Below are 19,421 nucleotides of genomic sequence, written 5' to 3' on the forward strand. Positions count from 1 at the left end.
GCACTTTCAGGTCTTAGATTTTGTCACTTATACCTCAGTAAACCCCAAAAAGTGAATTATAGATAAGCTAACACCCTGTTTTCACTTATCTGTGTTTTTATTACTTAAAAACCCTTTGCTGTATTAATCTCAGGAAATTAAGGGAAATATAATGGGAAAATTATCAGGATGACTCCCCCCTCCCCCCGCCATAGTAATGTACCTTGAGGCAATAACTCGAGTTGATTCCACCTTACCTGTAAAGGTGTGGAGAGTATTTCTTTTTCTTAAGTAGCACAGCATGTCATGGATTGGAAGAATAAATATTGTCAAAATGTCAATACTACCCAAAGCTATCTACACATTCAGTGCAATCCCAATCAAAATTGCACCAGCATTCTTCTCGAAACTAGAACAAGCAATCCTAAAATTCATATGGAACCACAAAAGACCCCGAATAGCCAAAGTAATTTTGAAGAAGAAGACCAAAGCAGGAGGCATCACAATCCCAGACTTTAGCCTCTACTACAAAGCTGTCATCATCAAGACAGCATGGTATTGGCACAAAAACAGACACTAGACCAATGGAATAGAATAGAAACCCCAGAACTAGACCCGCAAATGTATGGCCAACTAATCTTTGACAAAGCAGGAAAGAATATCCAATGGAAAAAAGACAGTGTCTTTAACAGATGGTGCTGGGAGAACTGGACAGCAACATGCAGAAGGTTGAACTAGACCACTTTCTCACACCATTCACAAAATAAACTCAAAATGGATAAAGGACCTGAATGTGAGACAGGAAACCATCAAAACCCTAGAGGAGAAAGCAGGAAAAGACCTCTCTGACCTCAGCCGTAGCAATCTCTTACTTGACACGTCCCAAAGGCAAGGGAATTAAAAGCAAAAATGAACTACTGGGACCTTATGAAGATAAAAGCTTCTGCACAGCAAAGGAAACAACCAACAAAACTAAAAGGCAACCAATGGAATGGGAAAAGATATTTGCAAATGACATATGGAACAAAGGGCTAGTATCCAAAAGCTATAAAGAGCTCACCAAACTCCACACCCGAAAAACAAATAACCCAGTGAAGAAATGGGCAGAAAACATGAATAGACACTTCTCTAAAGAAGACATCCGGATGGCCCACAGGCACATGAAAAGATGCTCAACGTCGCTCCTCATCAGGGAAATACAAATCAAAACCACACTCAGATATCACCTCACGCCAGTCAGAGTGGCCAAAATGAACAAACCAGGAGACTATAGATGCTGGAGAGGATGTGGAGAAACGGGAACCCTCTTGCACTGTTGGTGGGAATGCAAATTGGAGCAGCTACTCTGGAAAACAGTGTGGAGGTTCTTCAGAAAATTAAAAATAGACCTACCCTATGACCCAGAAATAGCACTGCTAGGAATTTACCTAAGGGATACAGGAGTGCTGATGCATAGGGGCACTTGTACCCCAATGTTTATAGCAGCACTCTCAACAATAGCCAAATTATGGAAAGAGCCGAAATGTCCATCAACTGATGAATGGATAAAGAAATGGTGGTTTATATACACAATGGAGTACTACGTGGCAATGAGAAAGAACGAAATATGGCCCTTTGTAGCAACGTGGATGGAACTGGAGAGTGTGATGCTAAGTGAAACAAGCCATACAGAGAAAGACAGATACCATATGGTTTCACTCTTATGTGGATCCTGAGAAACTTAACAGAAACCCATGGGGGAGGGGAAGGAAAAAAAAAGAGGTTAGAGTGGAAGAGAGCCAAAGCATAAGCATTTTGGCATAAGCCAAAGCATTATCTATTAAAAACTGAGAACAAACTGAGGGTTGATGGAGGTGGGAGGGAGGGGAGGGTGGGTGATGGGTATTGAGGAGGGCACCTTTTGGGATGAGCACTGGGTGTTGTATGGAAACCAATTTGACAATAAATTTCACATATTGAAAAAAAATAAAATGAAAAAAAAAAGTAGCACAGCATGGAGTTTATGGAGCACCATTCATGCTTGAGCAACTGTGAGGAAGACTTTCATAAATATTGGTATGTTTTCCTGGTGTCCCTGGGAGGTAACTGTGATTTCTCCTTTTTTGGAGATGAGGACAATACAGCACGATTAAGAAACGTGCCCATAGTCACATCCCATATGAGCAGCTGGCAGAGTTGACCTCCATTCCATGCTCATAATCAAAACACGTGGAGACCATTTTAGAAAAGAATAGAACAACCGCCAGTTTCCAGACATGAGCAGGGACTTGCGGACACCTCTCACACAGGACTACTACCCACGAAAGCTGGAGAGCAGGAGGGATTCTGTGCTATATTTCTCGCAAAACTAGAAGTGACTGGGTAATGAACTGGGTCAACAGCTACAGTGCCCGAGGTTGGTGTGGTACTGCCCTTTCCCTTCTTCGAAAGCACTGATAACCAAGCATATTTCTGTAAATTAGTTCCCAAGGTTTGTTTCAGATGGTAGAATTTAGCTTACTCGTGATTATCTAATTTCTTTAAAATTCTCTGTATCCAGACAGAGGCATACTTATATTCCATGTGTTTTACCAATTGCAAAAGCACTGAAAATGTAAGCATTTTATTTAAATATTCCCTTAGAAATGTTTAAACTATTAGGTTATACCTGCAGGTGTCGGAGTCACCTGGGGGCCTTGTTGAAAACAGCTTGCCAAAGCCCATCCAGAGTCTAATTCCTTAGGTATAGAATGGGTCCAAGAATTTGCCTTTCTAACCAGCTCCTAACAATCCTTTTGAGAAGCATTGATGTCCTGCCAACCACCTTCCATGTAAAACGTAGCTGGTGTTATGGAGATCCTTATTTCAGCCATAATAAATAGCATAGGGAAAAATGTCTTCAGCTGTAAAATTGTAGAAAAGAAAAATAATTCTTTAAATGAGGATTCTCTATTATCTTTCAATAAATAATGAAGGTATATCATTATATTAACTCAAAATATTTTTTCCCGAGACTGAGCACACAGGGTTCCAGTACTTTGTTTTGTCACAAACTGTGAAGACCTGGTAATACACCCATAACGAGAGAAATTCAGTAAGTGTGTAAAAGGGATGGAGATATTTCAGATCTCAAAGGAGTCTTTGTTTTTCCTTTGCCTTTGCTACAACTGTTAATAAATGAAGCTCCTAAAATTGCCGGGAATAAGAGATAAGTTGGGTGTGGAAATCGATTATTTCTTTGTGTCCTAGATGTTCAAGTATGGGGAAAAAAGACGGCAGGTAGGAGAAACCTAAGAACGGTGACATAAGTGAAAATTATGCATTGTAACTGAAGTCCCGTTCACTCAGCACACGCAGTATTAGAGCAGTTACTTCATCTGTAACTAGGCTCTTGTGTATAATGAATAAATGATCAGCCAGCTTATGCATTGTTAAACGTTTTACATACCAGAAGTTATCCGTCATGAGTTTTTCAAGAGCCACAGTATGTAAAATAAACATAGTAAAGACACCCGTTAAGTAAGATACTGTATGGCTTCCTGTATGCTGAAGATTTTTGTGATGTGAATTTTTGAAATGCTCTGCCAAAAAATCCTATCATTTGAAAAATGATTGCATTAGTTGCTTGACCTCAGAGTGTTAGATATTGAGTTGAGCGAGCTGTAAGCTTTGTTTTCTATCAAGTCCATGCCATTTCTGGAGAAGTGGAAACCAGTACTGTCATTCTCAGACCTTACCCCAGCTGGCATCACTACTCTGGTGCCTCAAGTCCACAGGAACTCAAGAGAAGAGGGAGTGGTTGAAAGAAATGCTCTCTGTACGCCTTCTTTGTGCCAAGCCCTTCACACAGGGCATCTCATGTGGGAGCCCTGTCACACTCAGAGATGCCCAGAAGGGACAGTCAGACCCACCTGACTCCTGAGGTCCTTTCTACCCCCTCCCTGAGCTGTGGCCATGATCCCAGCCAAACACAGACCCTAGTGCCAGATCAAATCCCTCTGTCACTACAGAGAATATGGAAACGTATTCACATAGACATTAATTCTTAAATCATTGAATACCTAAATAGGGCTTTAGATTTAAACCAGAAACTTAAAAGTGTCTCATCAGGAGCATGTATAAACTGAATTTTTTACTCCTTGAGAAATGTGAAGAATGAAACTGGGTATATCTATTTTAAATGGGAAAAAAGTAAACCTTCAATATGATACAAATTGTTTTTAAGTAAATTACAAAGTATGATTGAATCTGATGAATTACAGAATGGAAGGAGACAGAAGATGAAGGTATTGGTGTTACTTTATCTTGGTGATTTGGTTTGGATATTTATTTTTTTTCTGTGACTATAATGTTACTTGTGTAACAGAAAAGAATACATTTCTCACTATTAATGATAATTACCAAAAATGTTTAAAAGGAGAGGGACCCGTTTTAAGGAAAGTGCATAGCAGCGTTTCTGTGTATTCGCTGGAGCAGCCACTGGGGGCAGGTTTATTCTTTGATTAGCAAGGAGGTTAATGTCGCTTTCCACTCTGTAGTGCTTTAGCATAGTTTAATGTCATGCTTGGCTGCGCTCCTTGCTTTCATTGTCTAGGATTGCAATGTAATTCTTTGCTCACTCATCACCCTCCTCTTTCTTCCCTGCCCCCATGTCTCCACAGATCATTCTGTGTTTCTCTCCCGTTGGTCACACGCTAAGAGGGAGAGCTCGGAAGTTCCCAGCCATAGTTAACTGCACGGCTATTGACTGGTTTCATGCGTGGCCGCAGGAAGCTCTGGTCTCAGTCAGCAGGCGGTTCATTGAGGAAACGAAGGGAATTGAGGTAATGCCATGTCAACCTCTGAATCTGTGTCTCTCACGCACACACGTACACACACACATTCACTCACTCACCGACCAGAAGTCCTCAATAAAGAAGTAATTTCCAAAATACACCTCCTATAGAAAAGTTAAGCCTTTTGTTTAAGATGGTAAAATCGTCTTTCTTAGTTTACGTTCTATGGAATATGGTGATTGACCTCTTTGTACCAGGTTGAGGGGTCTGTGCACACATGTGTGCACATGGCACATGAGTGTGTTCTTACTTAGACTGACTCACCAGAAAGCCAGGATCATTTGTTCCTTGAATCATAATAGGGTTTGCTGAACATGAATCCTTCAAATACACAGATAAAAACCCAAACAGAAAAGTAGCCACCCATAGTCATGCAATGCTTGATCTTAACAAAGTAAGGCAATTAATTGTTGATTTTTCTCATTACATTAATAATGGGTGAAAAATCAGCACCATGAATTCTGTAGTCACTGAGTCAGATAATGTATATCTGTTTCTTTGTCTTGGGGGTTTATGTTTTATAAATTATGTTTGTCATTTGACCGTAATGAAATTTGCACATCCTATTACATTTTTAAATGGTTGCATGAAACTAAAAAACAAACAAAAAGCACTTCAAGTGTACTTCCCAATTCAGAGGGAAAAAGGTATCATTTACACTTTCTAGAAATTTTTGATATCTAGTGCCTTTCTGATTAGATAGTTTGGAAGGGTGGTAATTGTGAACATTGCCCATGGAGGCTTGTCTTCTGATTCCACTGAGTGGTAGGGCTAGAATATCTCAGACCCAAAAATAGAATCGGGGCTATGTAAGAGATGATGTCTGTTCCCACTTGAAGCTTTATTAGAAACAGACACATCCTGGGGCGCCTGGGTGGCTCAGTCGGTTAAGCGGCCGACTTCAGCTCAGGTCACGATCTCACGGTCCGTGAGTTCGAGCCCCGCGTCGGGCTCTGGGCTGATGGCTCAGAGCCTGGAGCCTGCTTCCGATTCTGTGTCTCCCTCTCTCTCTGCCCCTCCCCCGTTCATGCTCTGTCTCTCTCTGTCTCAAAAATAAATAAAAACGTTAAAAAAAATTAAAAAAAAAAAAAAAAAAAAAGAAACAGACACATCCCACCGTGGCCTCCCTTACTCCTAAGAGCCTGTCACTTTTCCAAAGAGCCCTTTCCCATTTTGTTGAATTCTCTGTCTTTTGATGGCCGGATGGTTGCAAACCTGGACATATTTACATATTTAATTATTTGTATGCAGCTAGTGTTACTGCTTCTTATTTTTATACATAGCTTTATTGTAATACAGTTTATTGCCTTTTCTAAAATGTCCGTTAATCTACTTAAGTGCCGGGAGTGTCAAGGAAGACCTGTCACACAGCATCAAAAACATGCCTATGACAGGGGCACTTGGGCGGCTTTGTCAGCTGAGCAGCTACCTTCAGCTCAAGGTCATGGTCTCACAGTTGGTGGGTTCGAGCCCCACATCAGACTTTCTGCTGTCAGCACGGGGCCACTTCAGATCCTCTGTCCCCCTTTCTCTCTTCCCCTGCTCCACTCACTCACTGCCTCTCTCAAAAATAAACTGAAAACATTTTTAAAAAAAACATGCATATGATAAAGCCTTTATAACGTTCAAATACTCCCTCTCTCCTTTTCTCACACTTAAAACATTTCTGTAAATAAATGGAAAAAATGATCTCTTCTGTTTCACTCTTTTTTCCAAATGCAGAAAGTGTTTTCTGTTGCCTGTCTCTTCACTCACCCTTAATGTTGAATGCACTTACCTGGACCTTTAAAACAACAGCAACTGGCTTTCTGGGTAAAGACTGAATAATAGTAATGTATCGTTGGATTTTTCTAAGTATATTTATTTTGAGAGAGAGTGAGTGAGGAGAGGGGCAAAGAGAGAGGGAGAGAGAATATCCCACACAGGCTCCATACTGTTAGCACAGAGCCTGACACAAGGCTCGAACCCACGAACCCTGAGCTCATGACCTGAGCCTAAACCAAGAGTCAGATGCTTAACCCACTGAGCCACCCAAGCAGGGACCCCTGTAGTTTGATTTTTTAAGTGATTTTCCCTTTTTCCCATTGTTCAGGAGGCCTTGCGTAGCACTAAGAACATGTAAGAACATTTGGGGAAATTTATGTAAATTTGTTCTCATGAATAGGTAAGTGGAACGGTAGACACTCCCAGGAGTGGTTACTTTGTCTGCAACACTGCTTGCACCATTTACAGTGTTTTTCTGAAGAGTCAAAAGAACCCCATTTAATGGACATGAGCACTAGCACTAGATAAAGTCTGCCAGAAATATTTTGTACTTTGAAACCTGAAAAACCATCAAACATGACAAATAATAGTGACACTTGTTAACCCACCAATATCTCAAGCTCTTGCTAGGCTGACTGCATTACTCGAATTAGGTAGGGCATTGTTCGGTCTAATAATTATAAGAAGGGTTCAAAAATACCAATTTATTAGAGAATCAGTATGTACCTTGGTAGCAAAATTCTGTTTCATACACTTCATTTTATCACACTGGTTCGCTAAAGAAAAGACCAGTGTACTTCATTTCTTAATATTAATTTCCCAAATGGAAGGAACCCAAAGCTAGTAACTTGGTTTAACTTAACGTTTGGCACTGTGCTTTTTTTCAAGTTCCTTGCCCTCGCTCCCGTGATGCAAGCCTTCTCCTACGAGGTTAGGAGGCACTTCAAAAACAGTTACTGCTGAAGGAGCTCTGATACGCCAGTGACCATTGACATCTGCTGGATGAGGCAGGATTTGCATCATTTTAAGTGCAGAGGGCTCCTGGCAGGTGCTGAGCTCTGTCTCGTGGTATCATGACGCCTCCTATAGGATGCTGCTTGTCAAGGAGGAATTTTAAAAGCACTTAACCATTTCTGTTGCGCTGAATTATGCCTAAAAACAGATCAGCTGGATGATTTCATTTCAGTTGCGTGTGCCTGTTTAACTTTGCCACCTTCCCAATTTGCTGCTTAGGAGCAGTAATTATAATTCAGAATGCACGTGTCTGTCTTCTTCTATAAATGTGTGGTGCCTTTTCTGCAGAGGTCAAAAATAGCTTTTAAGTTTTTTGAATGGGCACTGATTTGCTCATTTTCTTAGTTTTGATTTTCATCATTAAGACTGAAAGGTGTCAGCATAATTTAGGTGCTTCTTAATTATTGACTTTATTTGCTGAGTATATGATAGTTATCCAAGGTGACCCCTCCAGCCACAGAGAAACGATTCATTAAAGGCAAGTGGGTTTTTTTTGTGGGTTGACGTAGACTTTTCAGTCTGTACACGCTTAGCACCCAGGGGTATCGGCTGCCTGCATCTAAGTAAAGGGTTGTGCTGCTTTCCTGCTACCTGGTATTGAGCTAAACCACAGCTGTCAGACAACCAAAATAGTTTGGTCCTGAAGTATCACTGGGTATTTATCCACAGGCTTTGTGTCAACATACACTCCTCACTCCTCAGGTTTGGAAGTGCAGATGAGGAAGGACATGGTGCGAGGAGGGAGAGAGGGAAAGACGCGCTGGGTACCCCGGGGGACCGGGTTGCACACGCTGTGAGGAGGCAGTTGAGAGGCGTCCTTACCCAAAAGTCCGTGGGTCACAGTTAGGAACCGTCAAGAAACAAGGCGGGAGAAACAGGTGTTAAAAGATGAGTACTGTTGTTGGTTTTTGAGTCAAAGTGAATAATAGACATACTTGAGAACTGGGCCTGAGGAAAGCAGAAATTATTGACTGGGAATGAAAAGATGAGCACTGTCACTGAGGAGGAGTGAGATTTGCATCCGGAGGGGTCTCCATTCTCGGAAAGATCAGAGCAAGATGAAGGAGCCCATCCTTTCTGGGCATAGTGGCCGACTGGCAGGTTAAAATTCTCCGTCCTTTTGACGTGATACAACTGAATAATTCCGTAAGGTCAGTACCATCAGCTTTTTCAGGGAAATGACTTCATTCCACCCACCTCCCACCTCTTCAGTTCAGAACTTGTCACAGTGTCTGGTAACAGAAGAATGGTATATTTTACTACCATTTGCCAATCTGATCGTGGAAAATGTCCGCTCAAAGAGGAACGTTACTTTCCCGCTATACGTGAAGACTGGCTTCTTCGTTGGTTCTTGGGTTCCTTTTTAAAACAGTAGGAGACAGCACGAAGAGTAGCAAACAACATTTTGTTAGTGATAGGTATGTTAGCAGTGATTTTTTTTACTGACTTTTAGCACATTTGTTTTCTTCGAAATATAAATGAGGATTGTTCAATACAAATTTAAAAGTTGAAAGCCTTGTGCAGTAGAAATTCAATGAGTTTGGGGGCAAATCTCCTCCTGAGGAGTACTGAAGTCATTTTAAAAGATGAAGACAGAAGCAGAGGCAGTCAAAATTATCCTGAATCTGCCTAAGTCTCTAACTGGCTTAAGCCTCTATTCAGACAGATGAGAAAAGGCCCACGGGGTTGTTAACATCCTTTCGCGTTCTTCAGCCTGCTTCTCCTTTGTGCATGCGCACCAGTACACTATTCATCATGCATTTCTTTCTCTGTGCACGTTAATCAATTTAAGAACAGAACTCCAAAAACTGGTAGAATGCCACTTTCCAGAGTTTTTGCAGTTAGGGAAACTTTGGGAATCCCCTCTACCTGGAAAGTGGGGTCCACTTATTATAGCTGCCCGAGAATCCGGTTATGCTGGTAAGCATCGCTCCCTCCAAGCTATAGTTCTGTGGCTTTCCCGTAGTGCTGGCCTTCCCAGAACCAGCTACGTCATCTGCCTTGGCTGCTCCCTCTGGGAGGCTTGGCTGGGCCCTGTTTGACCTCCTCACCCCCCGTCACAGTCCTCAGTTGTTTCTGTGTTTTCATGTTGTGTTGGGGAGCCACTGACACTACCTTTTCATTGCCGAGAAACTCTTCTTGCAGATTGCTGGCTTAGGCTGGACCTGGCCTTGCCCTTGGCCTTGGAAATTAGCCCCTAAAATTAGAGATAAAAATTTAAAAACACGACCAAAGAAACAACAAAATGTATTCGCCAGGCAAAGTGAAAAAACAAAAAAAATGAGACACTAGTGTGTGATTTAGAAAACTGTTGGGCGCTGCGTTTAACACTTGGGGCTGCTCTGTCAGGTGGAAGTAATCTTAGGAGGACCAACACTGGTGCCCTGTCACCATCACCAGTGGCAGATGTAGCCACTGCTGCTCACCACCCTTCTAAGCAGGGACCCCGGGCTTCCCCACGGCACAGGTGAGGGGATGCAGGCCATCGCGCAAGATCACTCCGCAGGTAAGGGCGCCCTCAGCACTTTGATGCCAGAACCCCACAGTCTTAAATCCTGCTCTGGACTATTGCAGAAATGTTTGCCTATTCTGAAAAAGGAATCCAGGGAAAGGAAGAAAAGCAGACTAAAAAGGAGTGCCACAAGTCTAAGCTCTGATTTTGTGGGCAGGAGGCAGTACAGAGAGTGCCCTCATTTGTCCCGTTGTACAGAACTGGAAATCTAACCCACGTCGTAGGATTCGAAACCGGCGTCCCTGGATGCCTCCAGAATCTTTTTTCTCAGAGTGAATCAGCACCATGAGGAGCTCAGGAGAGGTGTTCAAATGCAGTACTGCTCGTTTTATATATGATTAAATTTTATTTAATAAACCAATTTTACAGCCCCAGTATCTAATTAGTTTCTATTATTAACTGCCCCCAAAGGAGCTAAAAAGTACAAACAATAGATTTTAAAACCCAGCAGTTTGGAATCATTAAAAAAATAACAGATATTAACTATGTACTTTTTTTGTATCTCACCTATGTTTCAATAAAGCTGTAAAAAATTAACATAGAAATAACTTCGGAGGAAAACTTTCATGGTGGATGGTAGGTATAATGACATCACATGTGACAAAATGACCCCAAGGTTAACTTAAAAAAGTTGCCTCCTTTTCACCTCCATTCTCTTTTGTCCCTTCTCCTCCCTTTCCTTGAAGGCGATGCTCTTGAAAGTTGCTCTTGAATTTAAAAGTACAGACCAGTATAATCTTGGGACCAGCTGGTCTGGGGAAGGTATAACATTCTTAGGATATTTGATTTGGCGTGGCCTCCGGTGTTGGTTTTCGTTTGACTCGTGCTATATGTCATTTTCACCAACAGGGACCTACTGGGCATTTGCTCTAAGAGTCGGGTGGTGGGGGGTACTTGGTGTGGCAGTGACTGCTACGGCATGAGAACCGTAGCTGCAAGGAGCAGATATATCTCTGCACTCACAGTGAGCCAGCTGAAAGAGTAAAAATTAAACTTCTGTCTAAATGTGAGGAAAAAGCAGTTTCCTGTGTGTATTTGATGATGCATTGGATACAGCGTTGTTTTCCAGGGCATCTTAGTGGAGAAACCCTGGTTTTAGAAACCATTTGATACTGGCAGTTTGCTTATTTGTATTTTTGCTTTTCCTATGATGGGCTGCTAAATGACTAGAGAATGGGATCAGCTGGTTTTCATTAGGGGCCAAATGTAGCAGGAGTGATATTCTTCACTTGGGTCCTTGAAAACGAAAAATACGCATTGCATTGCCTTTTCTGCAGCCGCATCGGCAGCCATGTCCTCCCTGCACTCCCCACCCCCCCCCCAAAAAAAAAAGAAAACTGGAGATAAATGAATGGCAGAATAAATAATTTATGCTAATGAAATTACTGCAATTAGTAGTTCTACAATGACCCTTTTAAAAGCCACAGCTGTTAATGTCAGGAAGTGCTGTCACTACTGACCTTATCATAAGAGAAAGTGACAAATTGAGAATGCAGGGAAGACCAGTCATCAAAGAGGTCTGTTCTGGAACGATTAGAGTTTTCTGAAAAACAGTGTGAATTACAACCAGCTGCTCCCTGGCTCTGCAAGTCTCCCATGCTGTGCCATTTTGTTAAGCCCGATAACAATAGTTATTTTGCCCCATTGAGACAAGTTGTCTCGGGCCACTTCCAGCTCTACCGGAAACCACTTCTTCCATCGCAGATTTACAAATGAAACTGTTGTCAGAGAGAGCTTTTCAGGGCAGCCTAGGAGCCTCCTCATAAGGATCATGGTTGGGCAGAGGCCAGGTCCTCCCCCGCAACCCGCACCCCACGTGAGGAGGTCGGACTTGGCCAGGGAAGGATTTACACTGTAAAAGACATGTGCTCACTTTTAGTTCATTCAAACAAGATAGGACAGGGATGAATTTTCTCTCTGTGTTTATTTTGCAGTGAAGTCCTTTTAAAAATAAAATCCCTCAGAGGATCTTATCTATACGGAGTTCTCTAACTTCCTTATAAGTTTAGATTCTGAGTCCACTATTTGGTAACATGCACATAGCTCAGAACTGGAGAATGCAGAATATTGAGGGTTTGCATCATTCTGTATTTGACTTTGGTTTTAAAAAAACAGAACATTAATTTTAATTTAGTGAGATGGATAGGCAGAGCAACCCCATATATACATATTTGAAACCCACTCACGGATTTGTCATGATGTTGGGAGGCTGTTAGACATCGCCCAGGAGCAGTTGTTGTTCAGCACCAGGAACTGGCCTGTCTCGTAGCACACCCGGGTTGTAATATTAATGGTGCAGGTTTGAAACATTTAACTGCATCACCAGCCACTTGTGTGCAATTTTCCCAAAGATGTCTGAGCATTATTGACAACACTTTGGTAAATTATGTGTGACTTTCCTAAGAGTTGGTGTAGCTCATTTAATTCATATTAATTGATTTTTAGGCTTCCCTTGATTAATTGAACCTGGTTCATCTTGTACAGAATGCAATAAATAATCATTAAAATGAGGGAGATGTGACTCCACAAATTAAAAAGTTAACTACTTCAGAAGTCATAGAGGACAAAACAGAAAGAATAGTATAGTGGGGGGGGGGGAGTTCTCTAGTAAATCTTCTAGGAGCACTTATTCGTTTTCTTTTTTTTTTGTTTTGTTTTTTCCAAATGAAAATATAAATGGCATTTTTCTCCCAGAAGCAATGAGTTTTATACCTTCCCATCCTGTTTGTTTTCCCATGGGTTCTTAAAAAACCACATTTGTCAGTTTGGGCTGTGTGTGTGTATGTGTGTGTGTGTGTGTGTGTGCGCGTGACTGCTACAGTGTAGTTTGAAAGCAACACCAAAAATACTTTTTAGAGTACTGTGTCTCAGTTTCACCATTTTTTTCTTTCACATACTTGATAGATAAAAAGCAAGTTGGGAAAAGCTTTGTTTGTGTTATATGTTGGCTTTGGGTTTGGTATGTGGAGGGCACAAAAATCCTTTGCCCTACTTGGCAAAGCTGAATGCTTTATTGTTATCTCTCTCATCCTGTGGCTATTTCTTAAAGACTGAGTAAGTTTTTCCAGATCCTGCCGTAATTTGTTCTGGCTTTTAGGAAAAGATACTCCATAATTTTGCTGATTCTTTTTTTTTTAATTACATTTTTGTTTTAACTTGAGAGAATTGCATATGAAATACAGTGTTTATGTTTTCAGGCACTGGACAAAGATTCTATTAGCCTCTTCATGGCCCACGTTCACACTAGCGTGAATGAAATGAGTACCCGATATTACCAGAATGAGAGAAGACACAACTATACCACCCCAAAGAGTTTTCTAGAACAAATATCACTGTTTAAGAATCTGTTGAAGAAGAAACAAAAAGAGGTATCCCAGAAGAAAGAGCATTTGGTGAATGGCATCCAAAAGCTGGAAACCACAGCCTCTCAGGTATGACTAGGATGTGTTATTACTGAGTAAAATGTGTGCTCTTAAAATTAAAAAATGCACACTTACTTTTGATGCGGCATTTCAACCCGTTTATATAAGATGCTTACTGCTTAAATTCACAGTTTAGTGACACACACCAAAAAAACAGCGTTCATGCTTTCATAAGTCTAGAAAGGGATTGGCCAATTATTCTGTCATGCTGGTTTCGAGAGATCTCTTCCCTTGTTGGCCTGACTCAGGACAGGGCAGTGAAGAGATGTTGAGGAACAGGCACAGCTCACTCCTCTGTTACATTCGCTGGTTTTGGTGCCCTGGGTTTATAGTTAGGAATTTTGTCACACTGGAATGGAAGTAGGATCCCTTTTGGTTTCAGATTCTAAAGCCCCTCCCCCCCCAGGGAGGCATTATTTCCTGTCTGATGACATGATGTGGTTTGTTCAGATTGAGGTCCCTAAGCAGAGCCGCTTCCTCTGACCCTGGTGTCTCATCTCCTTTTGGCCTCCATGTCTCTCCGTTTAAAGTATCCTCTGTAGCCTTCATCCTCAATCTGCCTGCTCCCTTGAAGGATGGTACTTTTAACCTCCAAGAGTAAATTAGGAGAGAATTAGCACACATGTTAACCACGTGTGGGTCTTTCCATCTGTCCTCTCATCTCCTTGTTGAAAAGTAAACAGGTATATGAAGAAGGTGTTGCTACTCTAATTTCATAGATGAGAGAGAACCAGCCACAGAACCTGTGAGGCTGGAGTTGGAACCCAGATCTGTATTACTCTCAAGTTCAGGTATTGAGATTTTAAAGCTCCCTGTGCTGCCTCTCGGTGACTGGGGGAGAAAAGAATTAGAATGAGAAATTGTGGAGACTTTGGAAACTGGCCTGGCTTTCTCTGAGCCACTTGGGCTCTGGAGTTGGTGAGGGGAAAATTCTCCATGGTGGTCCCTTCAAGGCCAGGAATTCCAGTAGACTTCTTCAGAGTATTGTCATCTTGGACGGATTCATATGCTTCTCAGGAGATTGGGCCAGTTTTCGCCCCACGTGTGCTGAATGGCCTGTTTATGTCCAGGCTAGAAATAAACCACAAGCCAGTTGGAGAAGCCTGCAGTGGCACCTCTCACTCTGAAGGCCTGTCCGGCCACACCCTTCACATGTCCATAGGCCAGAGCGTCTCCTGCCTCTGTGCCCTTCATCTCGTGAACCAGAAACGGCTCTCGGTGAAGCGCTGATCTGTACATAGTGAGTAGATGGACCATGACTGGGAAAGAGAAACCAACTGAGAAGGTTTCCAGGCCAGTTTCCAGGATGTGGTGATGTAAGAATAGTTGTTGGGAAGCCTGCCAAAGAATATACCTGTATTTGTGCATCTTTCCCTTTTCCTTCAAAAAATGTTTTTACTCTTTTTGTGTACATGTTACCTTACTCTTTTACTCTTTGCCTTCTTTCTCTTTCCTTCTTCTTTCTCACTACCTTTCCAGTTCCATCTCTTTCTCTTCGTGAAGACTTTCCTAGGAGTCCTATAGAGCTAGGAGACCATGAGTGCAGGAGATGTGTGTCCCAGAGCATCTGTGTACCTTTGAGCAATGTCCCAAACCGCACCTGTGGACTTTGCCCCAGGAAATGCTAGCGTTGACTAAACTAAACCGTCAGTACTGGTGGGGCAGCCCTTGGCTAAGGAAAAAAAAAATGGCCTCTGCCATACTTAGAGTCTCCTTCCCAAAAAACAGAGCAAAGAGGATAAAAACAGAGTGGCGTGCATGGTGGCAGCATCTCAGCCATAGGGAAAAAGAAGAGGTTGGGGGAGAGGAAGAAAGAAAGGGACTGGTTATTGATGGTGCCCGCCAAGTTTAAGGATGCTTGGGTCTCCTTATTCCCCCTTGGCTAGAAACATCAGGCAGAAAGTCTAAGAAGACGACATGTGAAGTCTTAATTGAAGGACTACTGATGATTTCTTTTCAATAGGTGTTTGTACGTATAATGCTTTCAATAATATCAGAGGACTGATTGGAATATTTCATAGTTCCCTAAGAGTTTTAAAAGCCTATTTATTATAGAAAAGAAGCGTACTTTCTTAGGTGGGCATTTGGAAAGCCCTACCATGTAAGATAAGACCGTGTGTGGAGCAGAATGTCTTCATGTTGAAACTTGTGTTCTGTAAAGATCTGCCTGAAGTTAATTCCACAGAGGTGAATATCCGTGCCGTTTGAAATATGTGTCTAAACCTCAGCACTGTGTATTCATTGGAGTAAAGCCATAAATTCCCATTAGAGCCGCATACCCCCTCTCTAGATGTCAGCTTAGATCATCACAGATAGCTTAGTGACCTGTCTTCACGGCACGGCCTCGCTCCCAGGGCTTGAGTCACTAGACTCTTCAGACCTAACAGCTTCCTCAGAAATGGAAATCAGGGCTTGAAATAACCGTTTCCTCCTAGTCTCTTAGATGATTCTTTGGATTGTAACCTAACATGCGACTAGTTTCCCATGGCTAAAAAGAAAAGACAAGCAAATGTCACTGTGCATTATTACCCTGAGTTCACAGAGAGGCTAAAAAATCCATCTTAGCTTAAACTATAATAACTAGTAAAGGTAACAGTAATAGTAGTAATTGTGCCATTTGAGCAGAGGTTTGAAGAGTCCTTGGATATAGTAGTGAGATGTTGTTCCACAGGATGAACCCCCTGGAGTGCCTGTAGCAACTGAGTCAAAATAAGTGTTTATAATTATTCTCTGCTTCTTTGATTTTTGTAAACATAGTAACCTACTTCTGGAAAAAAAAAATGGAATTAAGCTAATGCTCATGATATTTAACACATGCTTCCATGTGTCTCCAAGAGCCGAGTCACGTTTGTTTTCCAGCACTTGACTTCTGCTTTGCTTTACGTGATTCTCAAACTTAGGAACCTAGTGGTACCTTGTGAACCTCATGAAATCCCAATTACGAGGGCAGAATCATTCTTTAGAGAAGATAAATTTGTTGATGCCTCAGAAAGACTTGAGTTCCTCAAGAGTTGAGTGAGGCCAGGAGCAGCAGTCCCCATCTAGGACACTCACTGCTCTTTGACCCCACCCCTTCTGATGCCCACAAGGCACTTGTGGTTTGCCTTTCTGTAGTAGTTGTTAAGTTGAATGTTGTATGAGGTGGAAGAAACTAAGAGGACCATTTCCTATTTTGTGGAAAGAGAATAGACCTGTCTGTAGGCATTTCCATCAAAGCGAGTAACGGATTCAATGAAACTGATAGTAACTCATAACGGCCAGGGAGTACCGATGTCTCAACTTCTCTGAGCCTTTCATGGTGTTCCGTTGGAGAGCACAAACCATGGTTCCTCCAGCTTGCCACCAAGCAAGTCTTCCTGTGGCCTCTACTGCCTTGAGCCTGAGCTTTACAGGACCAGAAAAGCTGGGGGCATGAGTGACAGGTGCTTGAGTGACATGTACACAGGTGGGGACAGCTGTTGATGTTTCCCTGACTGCACAGACTGAGGGGAGAAGGTAAATTTCTAGCTGGTGCTGACATAAATTACATTTTTCAGAAAGCAATCAGAAAACACTGTGCTGTTTGTTCCTCTGTGGAGGGGAAGCGGGGCTGTGTTTTTGCACATGGGACTAAAGTCGGAACAGGGGAGGAAGAGATAAAAGATGCAGGCTGATAGGGATCTGTGAACTCATTTAAAAAAATAAGCTGTATCTGATATTTGTCGTTCCCAACGCAAGTTACTTGGACATAGTGACTTTTCCTTCAGGTGGGAGATCTGAAAGCCAGACTGGCCTCTCAAGAAGCTGAGCTGCAACTGAGAAATCGTGATGCCGAAGCTCTGATCGCAAAGATCGGGCTCCAGACGGAGAAAGTGAGCCGGGAAAAGGCCATTGCCGACGCTGAGGAGCGAAAGGTCAGGCTAATTCCACCATTTAGAGTGCTGAGCTATATTTAGCACAAAATAAACCTTTGTAGGTGAACAATTTTGAACAACTTCCTCTCCAGGGAGCATAAAATCTAAAGAATTATTATAGTTACACATGTAACAGCATTTCACACCATGATTACCACTTGACCTTTCTTTACATTATGCATTTTCCCACCCTTTTAGCTCTTTTAATGATATGAAAGAACAATAAATACTGAGCTCATTCAAGCATATAATGGATGTGGATCTTGAACATCAGGCCTATTTGTAATACAGTAAAGGTCATGAAGTCACCTCTGAGGTTTCTAAAGGTTTTCAGTTTTTAGGCAAATTGAACAACTCAATTGTTAACAAAGCCCAATTCCATCACTTTGCAAGATGGTTTTTCAAATTTTTCCTTTTAATAATACAACTTGAGTTTATTATTAAATCCTAAGCTAAATTTCTTCTTTTTGATTCGATTGAGAACCTGGCATTTTATATTACATTTTACTGTTGCAAACAATTACTCTTAAGATTATACAGATTCTGCTTTCTTTGTACCTGGGTTTCTGGCAATTCTGAAATAAATACAACTTCTTTGTCCTCTTCTTTTGCCAGACCTTGGGCCACAAAGGGAAGGTATTTTTGTATATCTTATTTGTTTAGAAATTGAATATGTTTGTTTGAGATAAATTCTCTCATTTGGGACAAAAGATTATAATCAGGGATTAGTTGATAAAAAAAAAGGTAAATTATAAACATGCTTATAGCTTTTGAGTCAGTAGCTTTTATGTTATTATCCTAGTGTTTTATGATGCCAGAAATACTTGAGTTCTTCTAGTGGTATTGCCATTCATTCATAGACAATTGAGTTGGGCTTACCCCCCCCCCCCCCCATTTTCTAATAGGTATTGAGCATGTTTACTGGTAGCTTACACAACTAAAGAGTTGAGTTGCACACTGAAAATCAGAATGCTGAATAGTTTTTTTTAATACTTGTTTTTAAAGTTGTATGCTACATTTGGCATGGCCAATGGGCATATAATTCCTAATTTGTTAATAAGTGTTTCCATTGAGTTTCAGATAAGCAGAGGATGTCCTTAAAATTGTACTGTATTATGTTAAGCAATTAGGTATCCCATATGATGTGATTATCATAAGCCATTTCCACCCAAGGGATATTTTTCAAGCATTGCGCAAATAAGTGGCGTGCTAGTACTTGTTAGATTATAATCTATCTCTCGAGATACCTTTTAGAGATCCATAAAACACTCCAGAGGTATTTTCACATTTTGTATGTGAATTCCTAAGGCAAAATCATCCTTACAAAGAGGGAAAAAATGCTTTAGCAAATGAGAACTCTTCTGACTGGTTGTTTTATGAAGTTCTTCAAACATGAAAAAGACACTATTTCTATATCTAATCTATACCAAGAAATAAACATATTTTCATTTTACCCCTAATGGTTACTTTACTTAATTCTCAATAACAAATACTAACTGAGCAACTATTTTTGCCTGGCACAGTTCTAGGCTCTTGAGCATAGATGACATACAAGGCACCCTCAGGTAGCTTACATTATAATGGAAAAGACTGGCAGCAGACAAGTGACAAGGGATTTGGGGTTAGTGATGAGGGCTAAGATAAAAATCAAATCGAGGTGATGCTAGAAGGGACTGGCTGCTCATGGAAGGAGAATTATTTGTAAGTAAGCCATGTATAGAGACTCAAGGAACTCATCATTTGGAGCATGTGCTGTGAGCTCACATTTTGTTCAGCAGTGTGCTAGGTTCTACATAGTTATTAAATAGGTACATATGGGCACTGTGATCCTATAAAATTGGGATTTCAAGTCTTGACCCATGAGAAGTTATTAAAAAGTACATTGCCATATTTAATATAACTAAGCAAATACTGACTGCCTTTCTGTGTGCCTTGATAGTCCTTGTAGAGCAGCAGGTTAAAATTGTTCCTTGAGATTCATAGAATCATCAAGAGCCATCCAAACTGCTGACATTACCAGCGG

The 19,421-nt window shown here is 41.4% G+C and overlaps 1 protein-coding gene across 4 annotated transcripts in view; it reads left to right on the forward strand.

The window, feature by feature from the left end:
• Window positions 1-19,421, forward strand: part of DNAH11 (dynein axonemal heavy chain 11) — a 359,611-nt gene that overhangs the window by 231,038 nt on the left and 109,152 nt on the right. For all 4 annotated transcript variants that reach the window (XM_030308072.1, XM_032592424.1, XM_032592423.1 and 1 more), the window contains 3 exons: window positions 4,620-4,781; window positions 13,281-13,514; window positions 17,252-17,398. In XM_030308072.1, the coding sequence (XP_030163932.1) occupies window positions 4,620-4,781; window positions 13,281-13,514; window positions 17,252-17,398 (543 nt within the window). The remainder of the gene's footprint in view (window positions 1-4,619; window positions 4,782-13,280; window positions 13,515-17,251; window positions 17,399-19,421) is intronic.

The sequence above is a fragment of the Lynx canadensis genome, chromosome A2, assembly GCF_007474595.2.
Source record: "Lynx canadensis isolate LIC74 chromosome A2, mLynCan4.pri.v2, whole genome shotgun sequence".
Taxonomy (NCBI): domain Eukaryota; kingdom Metazoa; phylum Chordata; class Mammalia; order Carnivora; family Felidae; genus Lynx; species Lynx canadensis.